The 21,860-nt window shown below is 39.8% G+C and overlaps 1 protein-coding gene across 31 annotated transcripts in view; it reads right to left on the bottom strand.

The window, feature by feature from the left end:
* Positions 1-21,860, bottom strand: part of Cadps (calcium dependent secretion activator) — a 452,678-nt gene that overhangs the window by 123,109 nt on the left and 307,709 nt on the right. For 19 of the 31 annotated variants that reach the window (XM_040747596.1, XM_040747603.1, XM_040747598.1 and 16 more), the window contains exons 12-14: positions 18,475-18,486; positions 9,852-9,988; positions 6,487-6,674 (exon numbers count right to left, since the gene is read on the bottom strand). In XM_040747596.1, coding sequence (XP_040603530.1) covers positions 6,487-6,674; positions 9,852-9,988; positions 18,475-18,486 — 337 coding nt within the window. Of the gene's footprint in view, positions 1-4,299; positions 4,478-6,486; positions 6,675-9,851; positions 9,989-18,474; positions 18,487-21,860 lie in introns of those variants that run through there. The other 12 variants (XM_040747602.1, XM_040747599.1, XM_040747581.1 and 9 more) reach the window with 3 other exon arrangements.

The following is a 21,860-nucleotide window of genomic DNA, read 5'->3' on the forward strand; positions in this document are numbered from 1 at the left end:
TGTTTCCCCTTACTGCTGTGTTTCCAAGCTAAAGATGATTCATTAATGCCTGTTGGAGAATTAATTCAATATTATTATTTCCTGGGCTTGTAGTACAAACATCCTGCTACTTGAAAATCCCCAAGCAGTCCAGTCATACCCCCATTTTCTGTCAGGAACATACAGACCTCTCCAAAGTAGCTAAATTGTCACCACACACCCAGGTAAGCACCAGATTTCTAGCATTTAATTATCCCCCAGGCGCAGCTCTACACATCACATTTAAATCTGGGTTGCAAAACATTTCAAAAGGTAAGATGCCTTTTCAAGAAAGTCTGGATGAAAAATTAATCTGAAACATAGAGTGATTGATGTTTTCTGATAGTGCATCTATTTGGTGATTAAGTGCCAAATCCAGGTGTAAAAAGAAACATATGAATTCACCAGAAGAAGGCGCGTCTGGTCCACAGCTCTGCATACAACCAGCTTTCAGTCTCCAATCAGTACCAACAAGGGGTAAAACTCCAGCTAAAGAGGGAATATACTTTCATCTCCAAATGCAAATGTCCACATATGCTGGTGCAGGCACTGTAAACACGATATATTCTCTCTCTCCAAATGGATGCATGCCTGCAGACCGCATTATGGATCCATGAAAATGTCCTTAAACAAGCATGATAACTGAATCTTACTTGCTACTAAATTGTTCCAGCCTAGAAACATGAGCATTTAAAGGGCCAGAGCAGGACAAAGTATGTTAGGCATTCCTTGCCATGTTCCATAAATAGGACAGTTATATCATATACTCCTATGATGTTTGACTTGAAATATGTATTTGTAATATCTGACAACTCTTCATCTCACAAATTTTAGAGTGCTACCCCTGAATTTGATTTGTGTGCAGAATATTTTCCTTTGTTTCTTTTGGGCAGTTAATAGATACAAATTCAAGATAGCACTATAGCATCAGCCACTAAAAGGAGACACCCCTGTCTCCCTGATTGTTGGTCTAATGGCTTCTATAATCCTAGGTTAATTATAATTTATAATTAGGACTCACATGTCCCATAGTCACTGCTTCATTATGAAAGCTAGCCTTACCCCTTTCCTATCCTTTCCTTCCAGCTCATGCCCTTTTCTAATTATGCCCTGATGCCCTGGGGCTCACAAATGCTGCTAAAACAAATATATCAAAGTGTTTGTGTCACAAATGGTAAGACAGGAAGAAAAACAAGTAGTTTGTACACTATTACAAGTGGGCTTTGTTGCTTCTTTGGTTGGCTAATAGGGAACTTCAAAACAGAGACTTACAGAGGGCAAATATTCCAAGAAGGCCTTTCTGACTTGTGTGCAGTTTATCTGAAATATGAAGGCATGACTCAATAATGTAGAAGCTTCATTCAACCAATTACAAGCATGGGATTGGTTGTGAAGCTACCCCTGCTCAGCAGTCATCAGGAATATAGGTGCTATTGAAATGAGCAATAGTAAAAGTGGCTTAGGCTTGATCTAGGTGCTGAATGAACAAAGAAACCAAAGATGACTAAAGAAATAACAAAATATAGGGGCGTATGTATTTTACTAAGAGAGGGACACATTTCCCGAATCAGAACTTCATAAATTCTCCTCTTGGAATTTTGATATGGACATTGGGAAGCCATGGATTTGACATTGGAGACCCTAAGTTAAACTTCAAAGTAGTCACAACAGTAATATATGTGGCTCCTTTATGTCACATCCATGCTCAAAGCGTGTGACATCTGCAGACATGTTTTGTACTGGGCCCAGTGAATCCAGGATGAGGACACACATGGAATTTTAGGTAAGAGTCACGGTTGTAGTAAGTGGGAGAGAAGATGGGGGACCCCAGATATAGCAGTGGAGTTGAAGAGAGACAGAAATGGAAATACTTGAGAGATACTTGCAAGCACTGATTGAGCCAGGAATTGATTTGTATCATGCTGTGAGGGAAGGGAGAGTTCATATGATGGCTGTTCAGCTTCCGTCTTGGGCAAGTAGGTGGATGATTTAGGAGCCATGGAGAGCAAGTTCAAATCTGAACCCATAGGATGCACATGACTCTGTGGAGGAACAGAACCTTGACTTCAAACACATCTCCCCAGAAGACCTTTGGATGCATTTTCAGAGATGTTTTAGAATTCATGCCCTCTTACATCTGCCTGTAGACTCATTAATCTATGCAGCGAGCTGTGGATTTAGGCGGTTGGCATTATGGATTTGTTAATTGCTGATACAATGTACTTTCTATGCAGGCCATATGTGAAAAGCAGCAGTGGCATTCAAGAAATGTTAAATAATAATGTAAATGAGAAAAATTTCCAATCCCAATAATAAAGGGATCCAAGGAACATTGACGCAACTTGCAATCATCGGAGCTGTTTGATTGCCTTGTCACTGTGGGACAGTGACCAAAGTGACGCTAATCTAAATGTCATCTAGAAAGAATACTAAAAATATTATGGTGAAAATTAAGTACTGCAACCTTAGGAGCTGATTTAAAAATGAGAAGATACAACAATTTGCATCTGTGGATTTTGTGATCGCCAAATGCAACCAGCTGAATACTCACATTTTCCTTTAGTTCCCTCTCTAAATGGGTTTCATTCTAAAGAGTTGGCCCAAACTAATATTCATCCAATTAGTCTAAAAGTTTGATATGTAGTAGGAGCACTTGAGCTGTTTTATTCATCGCCTTTAATTGTCCCATTATTAAACTTTTAAAGGTTGAGGTAGAAATTTCTGAGAAGATTGTTGGCTGCAAATCAGGTTCAAGAATCATAATTATTTTCATTCCCCTGCCACAAGTGGCTCAAATGTACAGTAATCAATAGCCAAGGCCTTGACTAGATGTCATCCGAAGCCAGAATCATGGCAAGGGGGTATTGGCTGTCCAGATTTCTGAATCCATGTAAGAACTGTTGAATTTTATTTGAGGATAGGACCCTATACTCAAATGTCATTTGGGACTATGCCTTCCTGGGCATTACTGGGTATTTAATAAAAGCTTATGTCAATTAAACATATGTTCAGACCTCACCAAAAAGCTTCTGGAGGGGAAAATCACCATGCTTAATCCTGTCAAACACACAGGGAAGATCCCACTTGGTAGTTCTTTCTATGCTAGGGAACGGCTTCAGTCCAGTGAGAGGTGGCTTTCTATGAGGACTATTAGCTCACCGCAATATGTGGATGATCAGAGGCCCACAAACAGTACTCTGGATGGTTGCATGGTGGCTTCTTCTTCAGAGACCCTTCCAGCACCTTGATACTGACAGCAAGTTGGTGTTTTCTTGAAGGTGGACATGAACACCAGAACAGAACACAAACAGGAACTCTTTCTCACCTCCACCCTTGCTAATAACTAGGAGGGAGACGAGTGACCAGGTACTTGGTTTTCCTTGATGCTCACTGTTAGCTGTGCATGGCATGATGCATAGTTTGCTGCATTCTCTAGAAAGAAAACGTTCCCACGCCCATTGGGATCTTTCTATGAGCTAATTGTATACACCAAGTTTAGAAATGGTAGTGAATAAATGAACTTTGAAGCATACGGGATCCGTGCCTGTTACTTTCTGTATCTTGGACACACCTGGTCAGCATTGAAGGCAAGGAAAGGTATAAGTACATAAGAAAATATTGGGAATAGTGAGTGAATGTGGTCTTTAAGGTACCATTTTTTCTGCTTAAAGCATTGCTGAAGGTCAAGAAACAGGATACGATGAACAAAAGTTTAGGACTTCATGCCTTGAAGATGGCCTTGCTGCATAAGTGACTCCACTGACAGCTATTGGTTTAGTGATAGGATTTATTTTGTGCATGATCATAACTCACTATTCCAGATGAGTTTCATTTTAGCAGGTGATTGCAGATACTAGGTGGACTTGCTTAAGAAAATAGATCCATAATAAATGTATAGGCCTATTAATATTAATCTTATTTGCCCCTTGAGCATAATTTTAAAATTACAAAGTAAAGGTGGTTTATTATGAATGACTTGTAAGGCACCAGACCACTAATAAGGCATGATGACAGAAAGAAAATAACAAACAAACAAAAATCCGCCTCATAATTCTGTTTGCTTATTGCTAGGTTAGTTTTTCAAATACAAATCACCAAACATCTGACTCTAAATACCAATATACCACATTTTGTTCATTTTTAAGAACATTTATGAAAAAACTTCACCTTTGAAAACCTTTAAAGGACACAGGCTTAAGGGATGCATAAAACCTGTTGTTTGCAAAGGTGGAAATGGTGACATGGATGCAGGTTCAGGGGTAGGACAAAAACACAAGCCGGTACAAACATGGCTTCTTACCTTTTTTGCTCTTGACTTGGGTGAGTTTTGGGCTCTTTTCTCTTTTTTGATTCTCTTCGTTGATCTTTTTTAGCCTCTGGTTCAGGAGAAGGTAGAGTTTTGCCCCCTTGAAATTCTGTGTTTGGTAGCATCCCACTAAGACACACATGCATTTGTTGGCTTTTGAGAGGGAGTGGTTGTATGGGGCATGCACAGAGGGTGGCCAGCCATAGCAGAACCAAGAGCACAGACACATGCGCAAGCAAAAAGAAAGAAAAAGAAGAATGCATCAAGAAGCAAAGGCAAATGCATTCAAACTAAAATAATAAGCAAAAGAGATGCAAAACGCATAAGGAAAATCAGAACTGAAAAGAAAATAAGAAATCCAAAACTGTTCCCACGACAAGATGTATAAACCTAACTGTGAATCAAGTGGCAGTCTTACAATATGAAACCCAGACAATGTGTATCATAATTCATGATGATGTTTACCAGGGAGTTTACAAAAACATTTCATTATTTTGTAACACTTTCTTATTCAGTAACATATGTAGAATACAGTGTGACAACCCAGAGAATATAATGCAACTTCTCTCTCTCTCTCTCTCTCCCTCTATAAAGAATTCAATCCAAGAGGCTGTAACAGATAGTCATCAAAGTTACATATTTATAAAATCAGTATTATGCATGCTCCAACCCAGGTATTGAAGTCTTCATGAATATCTTTTATGCAAATAAAAGGTCATGCCATGGGCTATCGAGCCATAACAATAGGTGATGACAATAATCTTCTTGTCTGTTAAAATATTCAAAGGTACAATATTATTGTTGTCCAGCTCTAAACGATAGAGTCACATTTCATAAAAGTCTATCGATACTGGAGACAGGAAAAGCACAGAACAAATCCCACAGATTTTTCAGGACTATGTGGCTTGCAAAAATGAGTAAGGCTGACACAACCCTGGCTTCAAATCCAGGTAGCCTGGACTGGCTTCTTCCCATGTGGATTCCCCCAGAGTGACAACTTGCTCATCTGAGGCTTGTTTTCCAAAGACACCCAGCTGTCTTCTGCTGCCTCCCCTGGCTGTCGGCAGGGACGCTTTGGAATATTGTAGACTTATCTTTATACTAACGTGTGGCTACATACATTGAGATGGTAAGCTGGCTGTGGCAGTGTGGAAATTTATTCCCTGCCTCTAGAGCCAAATGGCAATGTTCTTAAATTATTTGCTTCTTTGCATTATTCAGAACATGGATTTTTTTCCCCTCCAGGAGCTCTCCAGTCGAAAGAAACAGATTCTTAGTAGAGATTCGGAAGACTTGACATTCTGGTCTTCTCTATGAAACCTACAAACTGAGGGGGTTGGTTAGATTGTGATCGCCAAAGCTCTTCCCACCTCCGAGGATATATTCTAAGTGTTCGTGGCGTGTTGGCTTCCAGCTTCACCTATCTTGCTTCAGCACTAGCAGTGCGCTTGGCTTCCTTCTTCCCAGGACAGTAGTACATGCTGTTCCTTTTGCCTGGAACCACTCAACTCCTACACATGCTTCAGTTCCCGGCTCTAGCATCATTTCCTCAGGGAGGTCCTCCTGCCATTCTGCCACTCCATCTGAGTCATGTTCCTTATTGAATTCTACCCAGAATTTGATTCCCTTTCTTATTGTATCTTCCCTGATATGGTGTCTAGTTTTTATTATTCATCAAGTATGAAGGGTGCAATCCAGAGCCTGACACTAGGCAATTAACCACCAAACATTCCCGAAATGAACAATAGTACCAACAAAGGCAAAGTAGTGATCAATTTCTTGCCAAGGTCTGGGCATTTTGCTGAATTCTTTATGTTCAAAAGTATCCCCCTTAACACTATGAGAATACTAATTCCCATTTTATAGATCACAAACTGTAGTATGGAGGATTTAATTACCAGCCAGGGTCACTGATAGAAAAAAACAAAACAAAACAATAACCAAACAACCAACAATGATTAATACCCAGACCGAGTTACCTCAGTGGCTTCCCTAGAAATCTGCAATTTCTTCGCAGTTGCTTAAGGAAAGGAAACTAAGTTAGCACCTCCTCCCCGCTTTAGGTGTAAGCATGTACCACTGGGTAAATAGGGATAGATAGTGAGCTAGGGTTGATAGTTAAAGCCATCAACCACTGGAAGTACCTTAAGACTCGTGCTTACCTGTTACCGTGGACATGGGAAGCACAGAAGGCAAAGCTGTAGTGGAGAAGCGTGGGGTCAATCATGGCGCCATTTTCTGCCCGTTCCAGCAAGTCTCTAAGGTAGCAGAGATGCCGATGACATCCTCGGACTCCATTTCGAGCACAATACTCATCTAATACAAACACCTGGCCAGGACTGAACCAGCCCTGTAGGGGAATAAAGGAAAAGCTTTCTTTTAAATACAAGTTGCTTTCTTGTGAGCTGCTAGTATCAGGAGTGGCTGGAGGAAGGGACTGATGGTGTGCCAGTTGCTGTGACAGCACACTTGGGATGCTCTGTTTCACCCTCTCAGCAGGACCATCCTGGAAGATGTTATCATCCCTGATATGCAGGTGAGCAAGTTAACTGAGCTCAGAGATGATGTGGGATTTCCTCGGAACTGCTTCCAGGGCCCCAGCTCTACTTTAGAGGAGAATAGGGGTAAAGTTGAGGCAGAGTCTGGCAAGGGAAAATTGTGATATAAATGCCTTGGGTTGGGAAATGTTTTCTGCTTGACAAAAACTTTCAGTTAAGCCTTCTAGTAAGCCAGTGAAGTAGGCGGGACAAGCACATCTTGTCTTTCTCTACAGCAAGGGAAGCTGGATAAGGGAGCTGCAGTACACACTAGGCTCAGCCCAGTTCTGTCTACTCCATGTCCTCTGTTCCCTATCCTCGGACATAAAGGAAATTTTTTAAGCTGGTTTACATAAAGACTAAACTTTGTAAATCTTCACAGCTTAGAAGAATCGTTTGGGACATTTTAAAATGGAGGCAATAACAAGGCAAAGAGTGAGAGTGAGAAGTTTTCCAAGGACAAATCAGATTTGCTTGAACAAAAGAGAGGATTTCTCATACCTGGGTTTACAGTTCCGTCCCTCCCCCCTCCCTTCTTTATTTGTTTCCTTGTATGTGAGAGCAGTCAAACTTTGCTCTAAAAGAGAATCCAGACAGAGTCTCCGGTAAGAATAACTCAGTGACATGATGGCTAGAAACTACTGATTCCATTATGTAATTAGAAAGACAGGTCGTTAGGAAGGCCAAAGACTCGGTACTGATGGTCAGTTTACACAGAGTTTAAAATCAAACCATATTGTCTCATTTCTGTGCTATCTGATGCAACAATAAAACAATCTAGGTAGTGCTTTCTAAATTGGAAATTTGGGTTCTTTTAAATATAAACTTCACTTTACTTTGAGGGTCTCTTGTGAGTTGCTTTTTTGTTTTTTAATATTTCTGCAGCTTGGGATAGAAAGGATGAGAGGAAAGACTGATGAGGAACATCGAGAGGCCAAAGGAGTTTGGGAGGGAGGCCTTTGCAATTTACTAATCGTGTATTAGGGATCGGGGATCTGCAATTGACAATGCGCAGCTTAGCGATGCATCCGACGAAACACGGCATCTTTCCTATTTCAAATGATAAGTTACTGCAGAGGGCGGGAGAGTAGTCGAGGCAGTGGGCTGCCCCTATAGGCAACTTCTTTGCCACTCCATCTGCTACCCCAAATGCTAAATCTTAGAGACAACACTGCTGTGAAAGATTAAAATATATTTTCTACGACTCAGATGACACCAAGTCTTTTGTAGATGCCAAAATAGCTGCTTTGAAAAGAGTTGAAGAAATATCAATTAGGAACTGAGTCGAAGACACAGAAAAATTTATGTATCCCTGCTGGTCGGTCTCCAAAACCAACTGAAAAAAAAAGACTGTAATAATGAGAAAAATGGAATATATAGAGATAGGGGATACGGTCCTTTAAATTTCTGTTATTTTCTCAAATTTCTGGCCTTGATTAATAGATCCAGGTATGTAAATGGGGAGAAACTGCTCTGCTCTAGGTAACTCACGACTATGATTTTTTATTTTAGACTATATTTTTAAGTCTGTAGTGATTGATGGGAGACAAGCACCAGCATCTCATATCTGGTTTAATTTTTGAAGGCATTTATGAATTCTTCTTCATGGTAAATTTCAGAATGAAAAAATTGTTTTCAAACACTGATATGAATAAAAGTCTTAAAAATTATACATCTCATGTTATCAAGTGAGCAGAATTCCTACAGAAAAGGGGGTGATTATGTTAATGTTCACCCTAGTGATTTTCAGAAAGGTAACTAGAAATAGATGATGATAAGAAATTCTTTTGAGAAAAATGACCTTGCAATGCAAGGTAAGTGTTTTGTTGTTGTTTGTTTTGCTTTTGTACTTTAAGTCAACACAGTATTACTTTTCAATTGGTAAAGTCAGAGTCTTCAGTGAAGAGATTCTCAATGTGAGATAATGTGTCATTATGAGCCATAGATTAATAAAGTATTCTGTAGAATCTCACTTCTATTTTTAAGATGATTTTAACCCCTTAAGAAAAACACATTACATCTTCAAGCACCAAAAAAAGGGAATTTAAAATAATCATTTAGAATAAGGGTTTATGCTAATGCCAGTTAATTATATAATATTAATGTCACATAAATACATTACATTCCATGTTTGAAATTAAGGAGAAGAATTGCCCTCTGCACAAAATCAGTTGGTTATTCCCCCTCTTTTTTCCTGTCTATAAAGTGGGATTCATAATTCTTATTTACCTTTAAGAAACAAAGTCATAACTTATAGTTTACAGACAAAAATGAACTAAGTCTTTGTTATGGTTTGGGGCTTGATAATTGCAAACCAAAAAAATGTGTTTTCAAAAAATTGGATTGATATGTAACAGCAATCCTTAAACTGAACTAATTTGAATCGGGTTTAAAATGGAATTTGGGGCATGTAAATACCTTGCCGGGTAGCTGGGCTTTGAAATATCTATTGCAGCTTTAAAATTTTCTCTTCAAGAGTGAAGAAGAGTATGGGAGAAAAAGTGCCACACAAATAAACAAAGCCAAATGCATCAGGCTTATGGAGAGTGGAGTGTACTAGCGACTGCTTCGAGCTTTGAAAGTGACACAAACAGTGCATTCCTTAATGAGCTCTGGGTACCAGGTATAGGACAGAGAGGGTGGGGTATCTTAAACTGTATAACAATCAGGCGATTTTTATAAGTTCATCATGAGTATGTGCCAAGCTCAACCACCCTCTTAGGAAGATTTCTCACGTAGCAGCTGAAAAGGGGGAAGCTAAGATGGGATGGCTGGGGAACTGGCTATGTCTCTTGTGAGTACTTCCTCCAACTCAAATTGGTTCTTGGATAAATACAACTATTAACACACAGAAAAATCGGAGACATGTTTATAATTGTTAAAGGGTTTTTCGTATGGGAGCAGGGAGAACTCTGACTTAGTGGTAGAGAGATATTTGATTTTTCAAAAACGTCATGTTTCGATTGCTGAAGATCAAAGGATATACTTGCCAGGCAAGAATAGGAATCATTAAGTCTGTGATCCAAAGTCAATCGCTGCACCATCTCAAAGAGGGAAGCGTGGTCAAAGTTACAGGGGTTGGAGGAGATAAATTCATCCATGCCGTGCTTTTGAGCTCTATCTGCGTCTGTTCATTTACACATGTAGAGAGAGACACAATTTAGAGAAACACATCACATTTTTTTTTGACATTTCAGATTCACAGGATTCACTAGGCATTGTGAACATCAGCTGCCTCTCTGCTGCCCCCCACCCATATCCCCAAGATAGTCTTTGACCCACCCCCCATTGTCAACTTGCATCACTTACTGGTGAGTTTACTGCATTTAGGCAAAAATATATTGGCATCAACATGTTTCTCAAATGATCACAATTCCAGTGCCTCTGTGTTGCTCTTTACAACTACGCATGAGACCGTGACTTCGCCTGCATTTCACCAAACACTGAAAGCAGATCGGGTCTTTGCTGATAGCTGTCTAGATAGCTTTGCAGGTTTGTAGCAAATTCTGCCATTCCAGTGGTTGTGTCTAGAGCGATTTCTCGGGGCTTATTGGAATTATCTGGAAAAAGGCTTATGCTGGCTTTCAGCAGAGTAGCAATATTTGTGTCATTCCCCTTCCAAATTTTCATTGCCAATTTGGTGTCACGAAAGGTTTGATTCCCAACCCTCCAAAATTGAAAGTTTCTTTCTTTTTTTTAGATTGAAACTGGGAGAGTAAGTTAAACGGGAATTTAGTGCTGGGCAGGCAAGGATGTTGCCTTGTGGGGCACATACTCCATTAGCGAAGCTTATGAAAGAGACAAACAGAAACTGCCCTGTGAGGGCTGCGGTCTGCCACTTATTGTGAGTTAATAGTCTCCATGTATTCACACTTTCCCATACAGGGTGAAGGCTGTAGGCAAAACCTCCTAAGGGCTAACTAATTAATCTCAACGTGTGTAACTAAAATAGACTATCCTTAACTGGCAAAATAACTCAGAATTCAGCTCGTGTGTCACCAAGAAAATCCTAAAGAGGTAGGAGTGAAAGTCTTTCATGGTAAAGAGATCAGCTCACTCTGCATCCTCCACTCTCCTGCTATCCAGACTACAATTAGATGGAATCTCAGAGCAAGATTTTATTCATCTCTCTTCACATGCAACATTTTACAAGGACCTGCTAGGAGCCAGCAAAACAATCAGGGCAAAGGGAAAAATTGATTTCTGACTTGAGAGGGTGTTTGAGTATTATTTTCCTATGTGGTGTCCGTTCCTGGAAGGTTTTTGTTTGTTTATTTGTTTGTTTTTTTCTTTTTCCCTCCCATGCTTAGGGTACGTCTGTGAGCTTGGTTTGTGGTAGCAGTGTGACGTTAGCACCCTGATTTCTCAGCGATTTCGGCTATCATTTGAACAAAAATGCATGGCTTCTCAGCTTCTGCCCTTCCTAGTGTAGGCTTTTTAAAATCTTTGACATTGAGTAGTGAGTGGCCAGTGTTTGAACAAGATGAGTCGTTTATGCCCGAGACACACAGAAGCAATGCCTGTAGAAGGCAGGTTGAAGAATACGGTTTTAACAGACTAATTGCTCCATTAAAATGATAAAGCAAAGGCTTTTGGAAAAGATATCACATGGGAAGAAATCAGGTTAGAGGACCCTCAGAGAGCTCCTCGCTGTGTTAGCTGCCGCGGATTCATCCTGTGCTTTGTGCTTGCTTCAGTGTCCTCAGCACAACGGAGCTGGGCAGGGGCGCGGGGCTGGCTCTTTCTGGGTGTGGCTGTGCTACTTGCGGCCCAAGACAAGTAAGTGTCTTGCACTTGTTCCTACTTGTGGTCCCTACTGGTAGAATGCCCCTTGCAACAGCTGGACAGTCCTTCTCTGCCTCTTCCCTTGGATACTGCCCTCGCTCTCCATCCCGGGAGTCCTGGGGAAACTTAATTCAGGAAGAAGCAAGTGTGGGGTGTACTTGAATTGCTCATCCTGTAACATCCTCATGAGCCACATCCACCCCCTGCCTCCCATTTTAACAGATAGATAGATCAGGCAGCTTGGCTAGCATCAGATTCTTGCTCTCAGATTTCTCGGCAGAGGCTGTAAGCTGAAAAATCGGCCAGGGCCTTAGTTTGCCAGTTTGGCTCAGTTAGTTTACCGCTCTTCAGTTATGATGGCACAACCCCGGTCATTCAGCTTGGAAAGAAGGGGGCTCTTTTATAGCTGTTAAAAAATATGGCATGGACTACAAGTGTCATACTCTATAGTTGTTTGAACCTCTTGAATGCTTTGCTGTTGACCTGTTTTGCTTTTCTGGCCACTCAGGAAATGGTCTGAAGAGACAATTTGGCTCTCTGGGGAGACCAGGACACAGAAAGCCTCCACATCTCTAACCTGTCACAGGGCCTCTATGAACCTAGCTTGCTGTGCTAATTGCTGGCTGAGAATACAGCTATAAAATGGCTTCCTTTTCTACTGACAGTCTGAATGAAGCAGGCGTAGAGAAAACTATGAGTAAAATCAGTGTTTTCCTTTTTTAACAATAACCATAAAATAAAATTACTTTCCCCTTCTTTGTTGTCTCTTCTTTCTCTTATTCTACATGGAGAATGATACAAAACTGGAATTTACGTGGTTTGGAGGTGTGTGTGTGTGTGTGTGTGTGCATGTGTGCGCGTGCGCGCATGTGGAAGCCAGAGGTTGACATTGAGTATCTTCCTCAGTTGCTCTCCACCTTATTTGTTTTGAGACAAGGTCTCTCACTAAATCTAGAGCTCACTGAGTCAGCAAGACTGGCCAGCCAGCCTCCTGTCTTCCTGTCACTGCCTCCCAGCTCTGGCTGCGACTGGCTTTTATGTGTGTGATGGGGATCTGAGCTCGGGTCCTCATGCTTGTATAGCAGTGCTTTACCAGCATCTGGCCTCCATCTTTAAATATTTGTCATGGGCTAGTGGGACTGTTTATCTCAGTTTCCTAGTGTGATGGATGAGTTGACATTTCTGTTTGCTCTCTGCCATCTTGGACGGCAGTTTATTGACCTTCAGGATCTTGGCACGCCTGTACACACAGGATAGCGGGATGGATAGTGCACAGTGGAGTGGGCCTGTAGCAAGTAAGACAGCATTACCATGGACTTAGAATTGGGCTTGCTATCTTAATTGTTCCTATAACTCAAGGATGCTTCTATGGGTGCTGACTCTCAGGACTAGTTTGAACAGTTTCCCCAAGCTTATATTATGAAAAGGGTAAAAGAAGGAGTTGGGAATACTAACTCGAAGTTTCAACTCAAAACATCTGAGTTTTAAGGAGGGATTCAGGATTTTCTGTCCTCTGCTACATTCCCAGACTCCAGCAAAAATAAAATAAAATAAAAAAGAAAGAAGGAAAGAAAAAGAAATAAAGAAAAACAGAATACAGGTAGTGCTTGGTACATACTTGTCAAAATATTGGGTTTATTTTATCAAAGTAAATAAACCCCTGCTTTTAGTAAGTGTTTTCTATTTATTTTACAATTAAATTTATTGTGCGTGTGTGTATGTGTGTGTGTGTGTGTGTGTGTGTCAGTGCACACACTCTTGCATGTGTTCATGCCTGCCATGGCATGCATATTAAATTTAAAAGACAACCTTTGGGAATTGGGTCTCTTCTTCCACCATGAGGGTTCTGGGGATCAAACTCAGGTTGTCAGGCTTTTCAGGACGTGCCTTTGTTTACTGAGCCATCTCTCCTGCCCTGCCATGTCTTTTATATCTTGATTTTATGGAATACTGTTATACTAAGCTCACAGTTTATTTGCTAGTTAGAAGAGCAGAGAATTCAGCAGAGGGTTGGAGTGGGATTCATAATGACTGGATTTAAGGTTAGAATACTAACTGTGTAGAATGTGGTATATACAAGTGTTTAATGTTTCTTAGACTCCTTATCCTTGTTTATGAATTAAAGGTAGCATTTGGACACTGTGTCATAGAGTTATTGATGGTATCTAATAAATGTTCAGAAGGTACCTGGCATGTAGTAAGCACTCAGTGTTATCTAAGAGTAAACAGGCAGGCTTCTTAGTTCTTGCAAAGCTAGTTTGCACTTAGCTGTTAGAGAGGCCGAGATGCCTTTGCATTTATAGCTAGTGGTTCATACCTTCTTGTTTCTTTATATTATTTTAAGAAACTGTCAGCCCATCCCTGTCTCTCCACTTTATATTCTACCCTATCCCTACATAACTAATTCCTATATTTTGTCTGGTTTTTCTGGGTTATGTTCTGATATCTCTGGTGTCAGGACACATACACACAGCAAAATCTCTGAGCAGGTAATCTGTCCCTTAGCTCTTGTTTCCTTGTTAGCCCCTGCAGCAGCCAGGGCCTTAGAGGGTGGCAATTAATGGAGAGAATGACTGTGACACCTCCATCCCAGGCCACTCCCCACCAGCTTTATTAAGGAGACACACACATGGGGATTCAGATGGTATCTCTCCAATCCAAAAGTGGGAACATGTGCTCTTAGGGGAAAAATCTTATAGAAGGAAACAGAATTCTAGGTGCAGGTGTCTTTGGATACCATTCAGATTGTCTGCCTGTGTCTCCATACATGTCTAGGACCATATGCATTACATATGTTGTCTATTTTAAAATAAAACACTGCAGTGGTCCAGCTGTTCCAAATTCTGTTTCAAAGAACTTGTGGGCGCTTCCCAAGCAACACCATGTAATCATTCTTGCACTGTCCCAGTCTGTTCTCTTACAGCACTGAACAAGAAAAACAAATGCTCTTTGCAACTCTATTTTCCTTTGTGCAAACAATGAGAACGGTGGATTAAAGAAAAAGAAAACCCCAATGTTGACATCACCAAGGGAAAACAGCCCAGAAAAAAAGTTCTGGAGAGTCACTTCCTGGACTCAGGACTTTGGAGTTACTTCCTTTGCCAAAGTTTGGCATTTGTCAAGAGAATAAAAGTGAATTCAAAATGTGAGGTTGAGCAAAGTAGCATCAGGAAGCCAATGTGTCTTTGTAACATTCCAGTGATTTCTGCTGCTTGCTTTGGGAGATACATACTAACCCTCTTTGTTGCTGTGGTTATTAATATGACAAAATTAAAAAAGAAATCTAGGAATTAGTAAATTTTCAGTACCAACTTTAACCATTTTCAGATTTGGCTTCAGGAAGTTATCCCCAAGTCCTTATTGGTCTGTGAGGGTTTGAAATGTTCTGAAAGTGGGTCATGTGTTTTTGTAGACTTCACTACTAGGGTATAATCCAACATACTCTTCAAAGGATGCTGACTGTCCAACCTGTGAGGTTTAATTGTGTAACAGTGTTTAAAAATCCTTTGTGGGATAAGATAGGAAATTGGTTAGACTTAGATGAATAAGGTTAATATTGGTACCTCTACAGCATTCAGAATCTTCAACTCTACCAGTGGTGTTCATTACACAGAGACAGCCTGAGGGACCTGGGCTGATCAGCAGGTGTGTTTACAGGTGGATACTCATCAAAACCTTTACCTGAAGTTGGCCTAGAAAAAACTGTAGTTTGATGTTTAAGGAGTGTTTTAAAAATACTATTTCCTACAGAGATATCATTTTATGGATTTCATAACCTCCTTTAATCTTCCTTATTGAGATTCATGTGAATACTCCCTGACTACATGACATTTATGATAGTCTTTAGTTGATTATGATGTCTGTGTTCAGTTCAAGGTTGATATTCTCATTCTTTTTTTCCTCATAGGACTAGAAAAACATGTAATAACTTTCATAATACCACATATTATTAGAAAACATATTTACGTGATCTTATTTCAGAAAACTGTATTTTAGATACATTCACACTATGTTCCAAATAAATACACTTTGCTCAAATGGATAATGTAGTTTTTAAATTTTAAATTAAAAAATTTCCAGTATTATTACCACATCTCAGGGATTGAAAATAAAAGACAAATAAATGTCTTTATTTTGTAATGCTATACTTTGAAACTCTCTATGGGCAAATTTGAAGGAATTCTGCTGCTGAACATAATTATGGTAGCTTATTAATACGTTGTCTAAGAGAGCTCTTTTCTCTCAGGAAACCATTCTATGATAAACTCGAGGTAGCTGTTTTAGTTCTTAAATTTAGAGCACATACAGGGCTCTTGTTGCTCCCGATAGGTGCTAGAGGCAAGAGAATAGCTAATGTAACTTGAAAGTCATCTGTGAATGCAAACTGTAAATTAAAAGGTGACTTTATATCTTTCTTATATGGAAAATGTGTGCATGTCATATCTGCTTGACAGTGCAAGAGTGAATGTATGTTTTAGACAATAACGAACAATGACAGTAGTCAGACTCATCAGAAGACATGAAATAAAGAAATGACAATGATTGATGGCAGCTGGCTGTTTACAGATTTTTCTAGAAGAGTTTTTCTCAGTATCGTCAAAGATCTAGGGAATGCTTTACCCAGCAAGAGACTGGCTCTCCCATGTCTGCTGTTCTGAGGCACATAGTGGACCACTTGTCTGGGCAATTACTTCCTTTCTTTTTGGTTTCTCTGGCTAGAGAAATCTAATGTGAACCATTGAGAGAGGATGGTGTCTTTGGAGGCCAAGGGTCACGTGGCATTTAAACTACCATGGCAAAACACCCAAGGGGATAAACATGAACATTTATTTCAATGCCAGGTTCCTCTGAGAGTAAAAATCATGTCACAACAGAGATTATTTAGTCAACAATATATACCAGAATAGTCAATGCTTTGTAATTTTCCCTATTGCAATTATTACATTTTCAATTAATGGTCCTGTTATGATTATTATAGTTGCAATTAATTAATTTCATATTCCTTGCTATATCATCAGAGATAAATTTTCTATATTTGATTAATAATGTGTCTTACTAACAAGATAATACTCAAACAGTTAGGGAATAATCTTTAGAAACAAATCTTCATTTAGTATGTTCTCTTTAAATTGGATTATGGTGTTTGGAAATATTTGGACCTCACTTACTATAGAGTCCTTTTAAGAAGCCATTTACTCTTAACTGTAAGAAGAGTGATATGTAGTGTGGTGCAGGGCCATACAAATTAAGTGGATATTCAATTAATCTTTGGTATTGCATTCCAGCAATGTAGCAACTGCAAGTTGACAATAGAAGATATAGCAAAATCTCTAAAATAAAACTATAGAAAACAAGGCAAATGAGTATTAGAAAATCTACTAGGACAGGAGTGCACTGTGCAAATACATGTAAATTCGCTCAGAATAGAATTCATTCAGTCACAGTCATTCATCCTCTCATTCTAGTAACGAAAGTAGAGCAGAGTCCTCAGGTCCGCTAAGTTCCCACTCTACAATAAGTTTTAAGATGCCTCATCAGACATTCAAAAGAAGGGAAATCAAATTAAGTATCTTCTTGGAGTGGTGGAAAACATCTGTCTTCTAGCCAGGGGTACATTTATGCAAAGTAAAAGAGGAAGAAAGGGAGAAAAAGCAAATAAAAAACAAACAAACAAAAAGAATCAGAAGAAAAGACTACTGTTAAATGGTCAGGAGGAATGGTATGACCTACAGTCTTCTAAATTAGCATTCAGAGAACTGAAATACATATTTGCCTGCTCTCTTGACCAAATGGTCTAGCTTCCTCTAAATGTTAAGTTTTCTCATAACATGCTTTACATAGACAACTTAATCCTACATGAATAAAGGAATTTCAAACTCTCTTTTGTTAACAGTAGTATAGAGAAAGATTTTCCTAAAGTTTTAAAGTATCATTTCTTTTCTGTTTTCAGAGGGTTACATTTAGCAAAACATAATAGAAATATAAATGAAGTTGAAGAAGTTATTGTTGTCATTGTTCTTGCGGGAGGAGTACTATGGTATCTGGGAGGAGAGTTCAAAACCCTCCTGGGCACTGTGAGATCCTGGATCAAAAACCTTTGTGTGTAAAGTATATGGACTCATTTGTGTCTTTAACTTGTCATTGATGTGTATGGACCATGTATTACAGCTCTGCTTTCAGAATCAATCCTTAATGGGTTTTATTTGTCGGTATACCAGTAAGCGGAGTTGTATGAGCTCTCTAATGCTCAAATAACACTTTTACTTTATTAATTGTAGCTTGCAATGTCAAGTCTTGCTCAGTTAAGAACATTGGATTTCCTAACTCATCTTTCTATCTGCTATGGTATCCATGGTGACCACACCATTCATAGCTGACCATTCTAATCTTTGGAATAAGGAAGGAGAACCAACAACAACGACAACAACACACCATTCTGTCAAGGTGCAAAATGATCTGATTTCAGGCATTGAGCAGTCTGGTAACTGTGGATTCCATGAAACAATGGCATTGTTGGCCATTTCATTGTGATATTCTTTAATATTCTCGGAATGAAAAACATCAGAAGTTCCTGGTTGGCTTTACGCAAAAGTTCATTTGATGCCAATATGAAAGCCAAGGAGAGGAGGCAATTATGCACACATGACATGCATCCTAGCTTCAGTATGGAAGCTTACATTTCAAACCTAAGGTCAGGAAAATAACATGAGAGTTGTACTACAAAGTCTAGACATGAGGGAGATTAAAGAGGAGAGAGGAAGCACATTGCAGGTGTCAGATAATCGAGTCAGATTATCTGAGCTGTGCTAGCTATGGGGGAGCACTTACCCTTCAGTCCAGCTAGAAGTTAGCAGGGTAAGAAGGAACAAACCAGAATAACATAAAGACTAGCAACAAGGCTCAGGAAAGCAGACAGGAGTTCTAGCCTAGAAGCTATAGTTCTTGGGTTTGAGCAAAGATTGAACAAGAAAACTTAAAATAAAACAAAACAACAACAACAAAAATCAACCTCCCCCAAATCAACAGTAACCAAAATCCCCCTAACTGTTGAAGATTATCTCTGTGGTGATAAAAATAGAGCAGTTCTCAGCAAAATCCAACACTGGGGTGCATGATGTAGTTAACAGTTTTTAGTTTAGAAATAGACATTAAAACAACTAAATTCAAGCACTGTATTTATCAATCATTGATCAAATGTCAAAGCTTAACATACCTTCCTTCCCCACCCCACACCAAATGAGAACTGTATTATTTCTTTGTATCATTTCTGTAATACCAACTGACAGGGATAAGGTGTCTTTATGAGTAGCCATCTGGCACAGTGAACTGTGGCAATACTCAACTTCAGATTTGGGCATATCCAAAGTGTGAAACATTGGTCTTAGAAACTTGAGAATTACAAGTATTTGTTTAAAAAAAATGTGGAACTAGGTAACAACTCATAAAAAAACAAAAAACAAAAACCAAAAAAACAAAACTTAACTAAAATGGAAAGAATTAAATCAACAACACACATACAAAATAAAAACCACAGAAAAACAAAAGGTCTGAGAGGCTGTTGGAGACCTCCCCAGATCTTTGCAGATTCACAAACGAACAAATGAATAGCAGGATCTATTGTCCCCATATTTTTCAATTCCTTTTAAATATTCCACTCCACTCTTTCTTAGATGTGTCTTTTCATTTCATATTTGAACTTTTGAAATTGAAAAAAAAGCCAACTGCCCTCATGAAGTCAGTTAAACTGAATTTGGAAATACCCCAAAACACAGATTCTCAAAAGTCTCCCAAATTATAAGATGTCCCATTCCCAAGATTCCTCGGAACAGACAGCGATAGGACAAGATTGGAGTGTTTCTTATTTTTTCTCTGTCCCGAAAATATTTCTATGTGACTTCCCTTTTCTATGTGACTTCTGTTGGCTGTGTAAATACTGACACAGCATGTACTAAGTGAAGTCACTGAAAAGTCATTAAGCTCAGCCACCAGCAAGAATGGGCAGGACTTTCACAGATACTCAGAACCACGATTTAATTAGGCATGTGCAGTCAGATAGGCAGCAATGACCCTGACCTTTTGTGACTTCAGGAAACCTTTTTAAAATGCAATACTTGATTTTCTTTTACTTCCTCTCTCTTCTTAAAAATCTTTTCCTTCTTCCTTTTTTCCCCCTAGCTAGAGAATCTGTGCTTGTGTTCATTTGTGAGATGACATGTAAATAAAACAAATCAACTTAATACTAGTGAATGACCAAGGTTTGCTATTTACAACTATGCTAGAACTGCTATTTCTTTTCCCCCTCCTTTGTAGTTCCCAGTGACCAACATAGCTTAGTTTGTCGGGTACTGAGGAGTCTCTGGGACACAGGATTGGATGCTACAAGTAGGGAAGCCTCAAGAAAATGAGGGTGGATTTCCCCCACACAAAGCTTGACCTGTTTCACAGTGACGGTTTGAGACAATACAGGCAGCTGTGACCATTCTGTAGCAAGTTCCACTGAGTCCTACGAACCCTGCTCAAAGCCACGCTTTTCTGTGTGTGTGCTTGCCACTCATAATTGCCTTGTGACACCATGGAATGCAAAGCCCAGTTCCCCTTTCTGATCTTCCGTGTTGATTTCTTTATCCTTAATCGCAAATGCTCAAGGGTCAAAGGAGAACTGGTTACATCTTCACTGGCTTACTCTGTGGGTTTCTAAGTTTAAGGAGTAGAAGCATCCTGCTGGTGCTGTGGTTGCAACAGACAGACTCTGAGGCAGTATAGAGGCTCTGCAACAGTAGGGTCATGGAAATCAGCACCACTGTACAGCTGGGAATACTGGGCACTGCACAATTATATGAGTGCCATCCACGTTTTTTAACTGTGAGAAAGGAGCCTCCTGTAGTGAACAACTAGAATGACTGGGTATGGTGGTCTTGTTCTTCAAGAACCAGGTAGCTGTGAAAGCACCTCATACTCTCTGAAGGTCCTTCACTCCTAGCCAGGGTTTAAGAGGTCACAAGAAGGCGAATTATTCTAGGTTCTGATCAATTGTACAGGCATATACTATCTCATTTGTCTTGACTACCTTATGTAATCTATACTATAGACTCTACAAGGATGATGTTCTTATCCCCCAGTGGTGCCTTTCAGGATTTCCTGGTTGACCCACCAAAGATATTTCAAATTCAAGTATTGAGTCACTGTGCATTCCATTGAATCCTATCTATTGGTTTTACAAGGACCTGCATTTCAGTTTTGGAATGAAATGAATCCTGTCTCCATGGGAAACTTGACTGTGGGTCTTCATATATTTCCAAGAAGGGTCATCCCCCTTTAGTAGCTTCTGTGGGTCTTTTAAATTCTTTTGTGGGCGTGATGCTCAGGTCTTAGGACAGAACCTTGCATGCTCCAGGTATATGTTTTATCACCAAGCGACACTCCCACTACCTCTCTGTTCCATTTTACCCCTGGATGTCCTTTCTCTTCCCTATACTAGTGATGACATGTAGGGCTAGTCACAAGCCATGCAGCCATTTCTTACTGTAGGTGGATGGCAGAATACAGACAGAGGGTGCAAAGTGAAATGACCTCAGGAGAATTGGAGATCATTTGGAAAGAAGAGAATTTTCCAAATATCACTTGAAATAGGTCTTTCATGAAGTTGATTGTAATGGTGATTATTATTAGAATTTTTCTCATACAAAGAAAATTCAGGAGGGTATGGTGGGTAAATGTTAGTTCCAGATATGGTGACAAGAGGCTGTTAGGCAGCGAGAGGGGAGGACCTGTCACAGATGCCCTTTATTTAGAAATTAAATAGATAATGGGTATGCCTTCTGTCAGTCAAGATCTTAGGGGGGCAGCTCAGGGATGGTTCCTGCAGGGAAGTCCCCTCTGCTCTGATTCCAAACTCATGTCCTCTTTATTCTTTCATGGTTTTCTGTGTGGGAAGTTACTGCATGTGGTTATTTGTCAGGTTCCACTAAGAAAGCCTCCTCTTTTAAGAAACCATCGATACAGAACTGGGAGCCCCCAATGGACAGTTTGCCTTCCCCAAAGGCTCTTACTCTTGTCAGTTAGAGATATCCTTAGCAGCGAGACTCACTAAAAAGCCAAGTTTCCTGTATAGCTTCTGTAGCTGTAGAATTGTGGCAGCTCGAGTTTGGCTCAGGAGCAGCAGAGGAACACTGTACCAGCATCCCAGGGGAATGCAGCCTCTGCTTTGGGCTCAC

Source organism: Mesocricetus auratus, unplaced genomic scaffold, assembly GCF_017639785.1.
Source record: "Mesocricetus auratus isolate SY011 unplaced genomic scaffold, BCM_Maur_2.0 Super-Scaffold_100006, whole genome shotgun sequence".
Classification (NCBI taxonomy): Eukaryota; Metazoa; Chordata; class Mammalia; order Rodentia; family Cricetidae; genus Mesocricetus; species Mesocricetus auratus.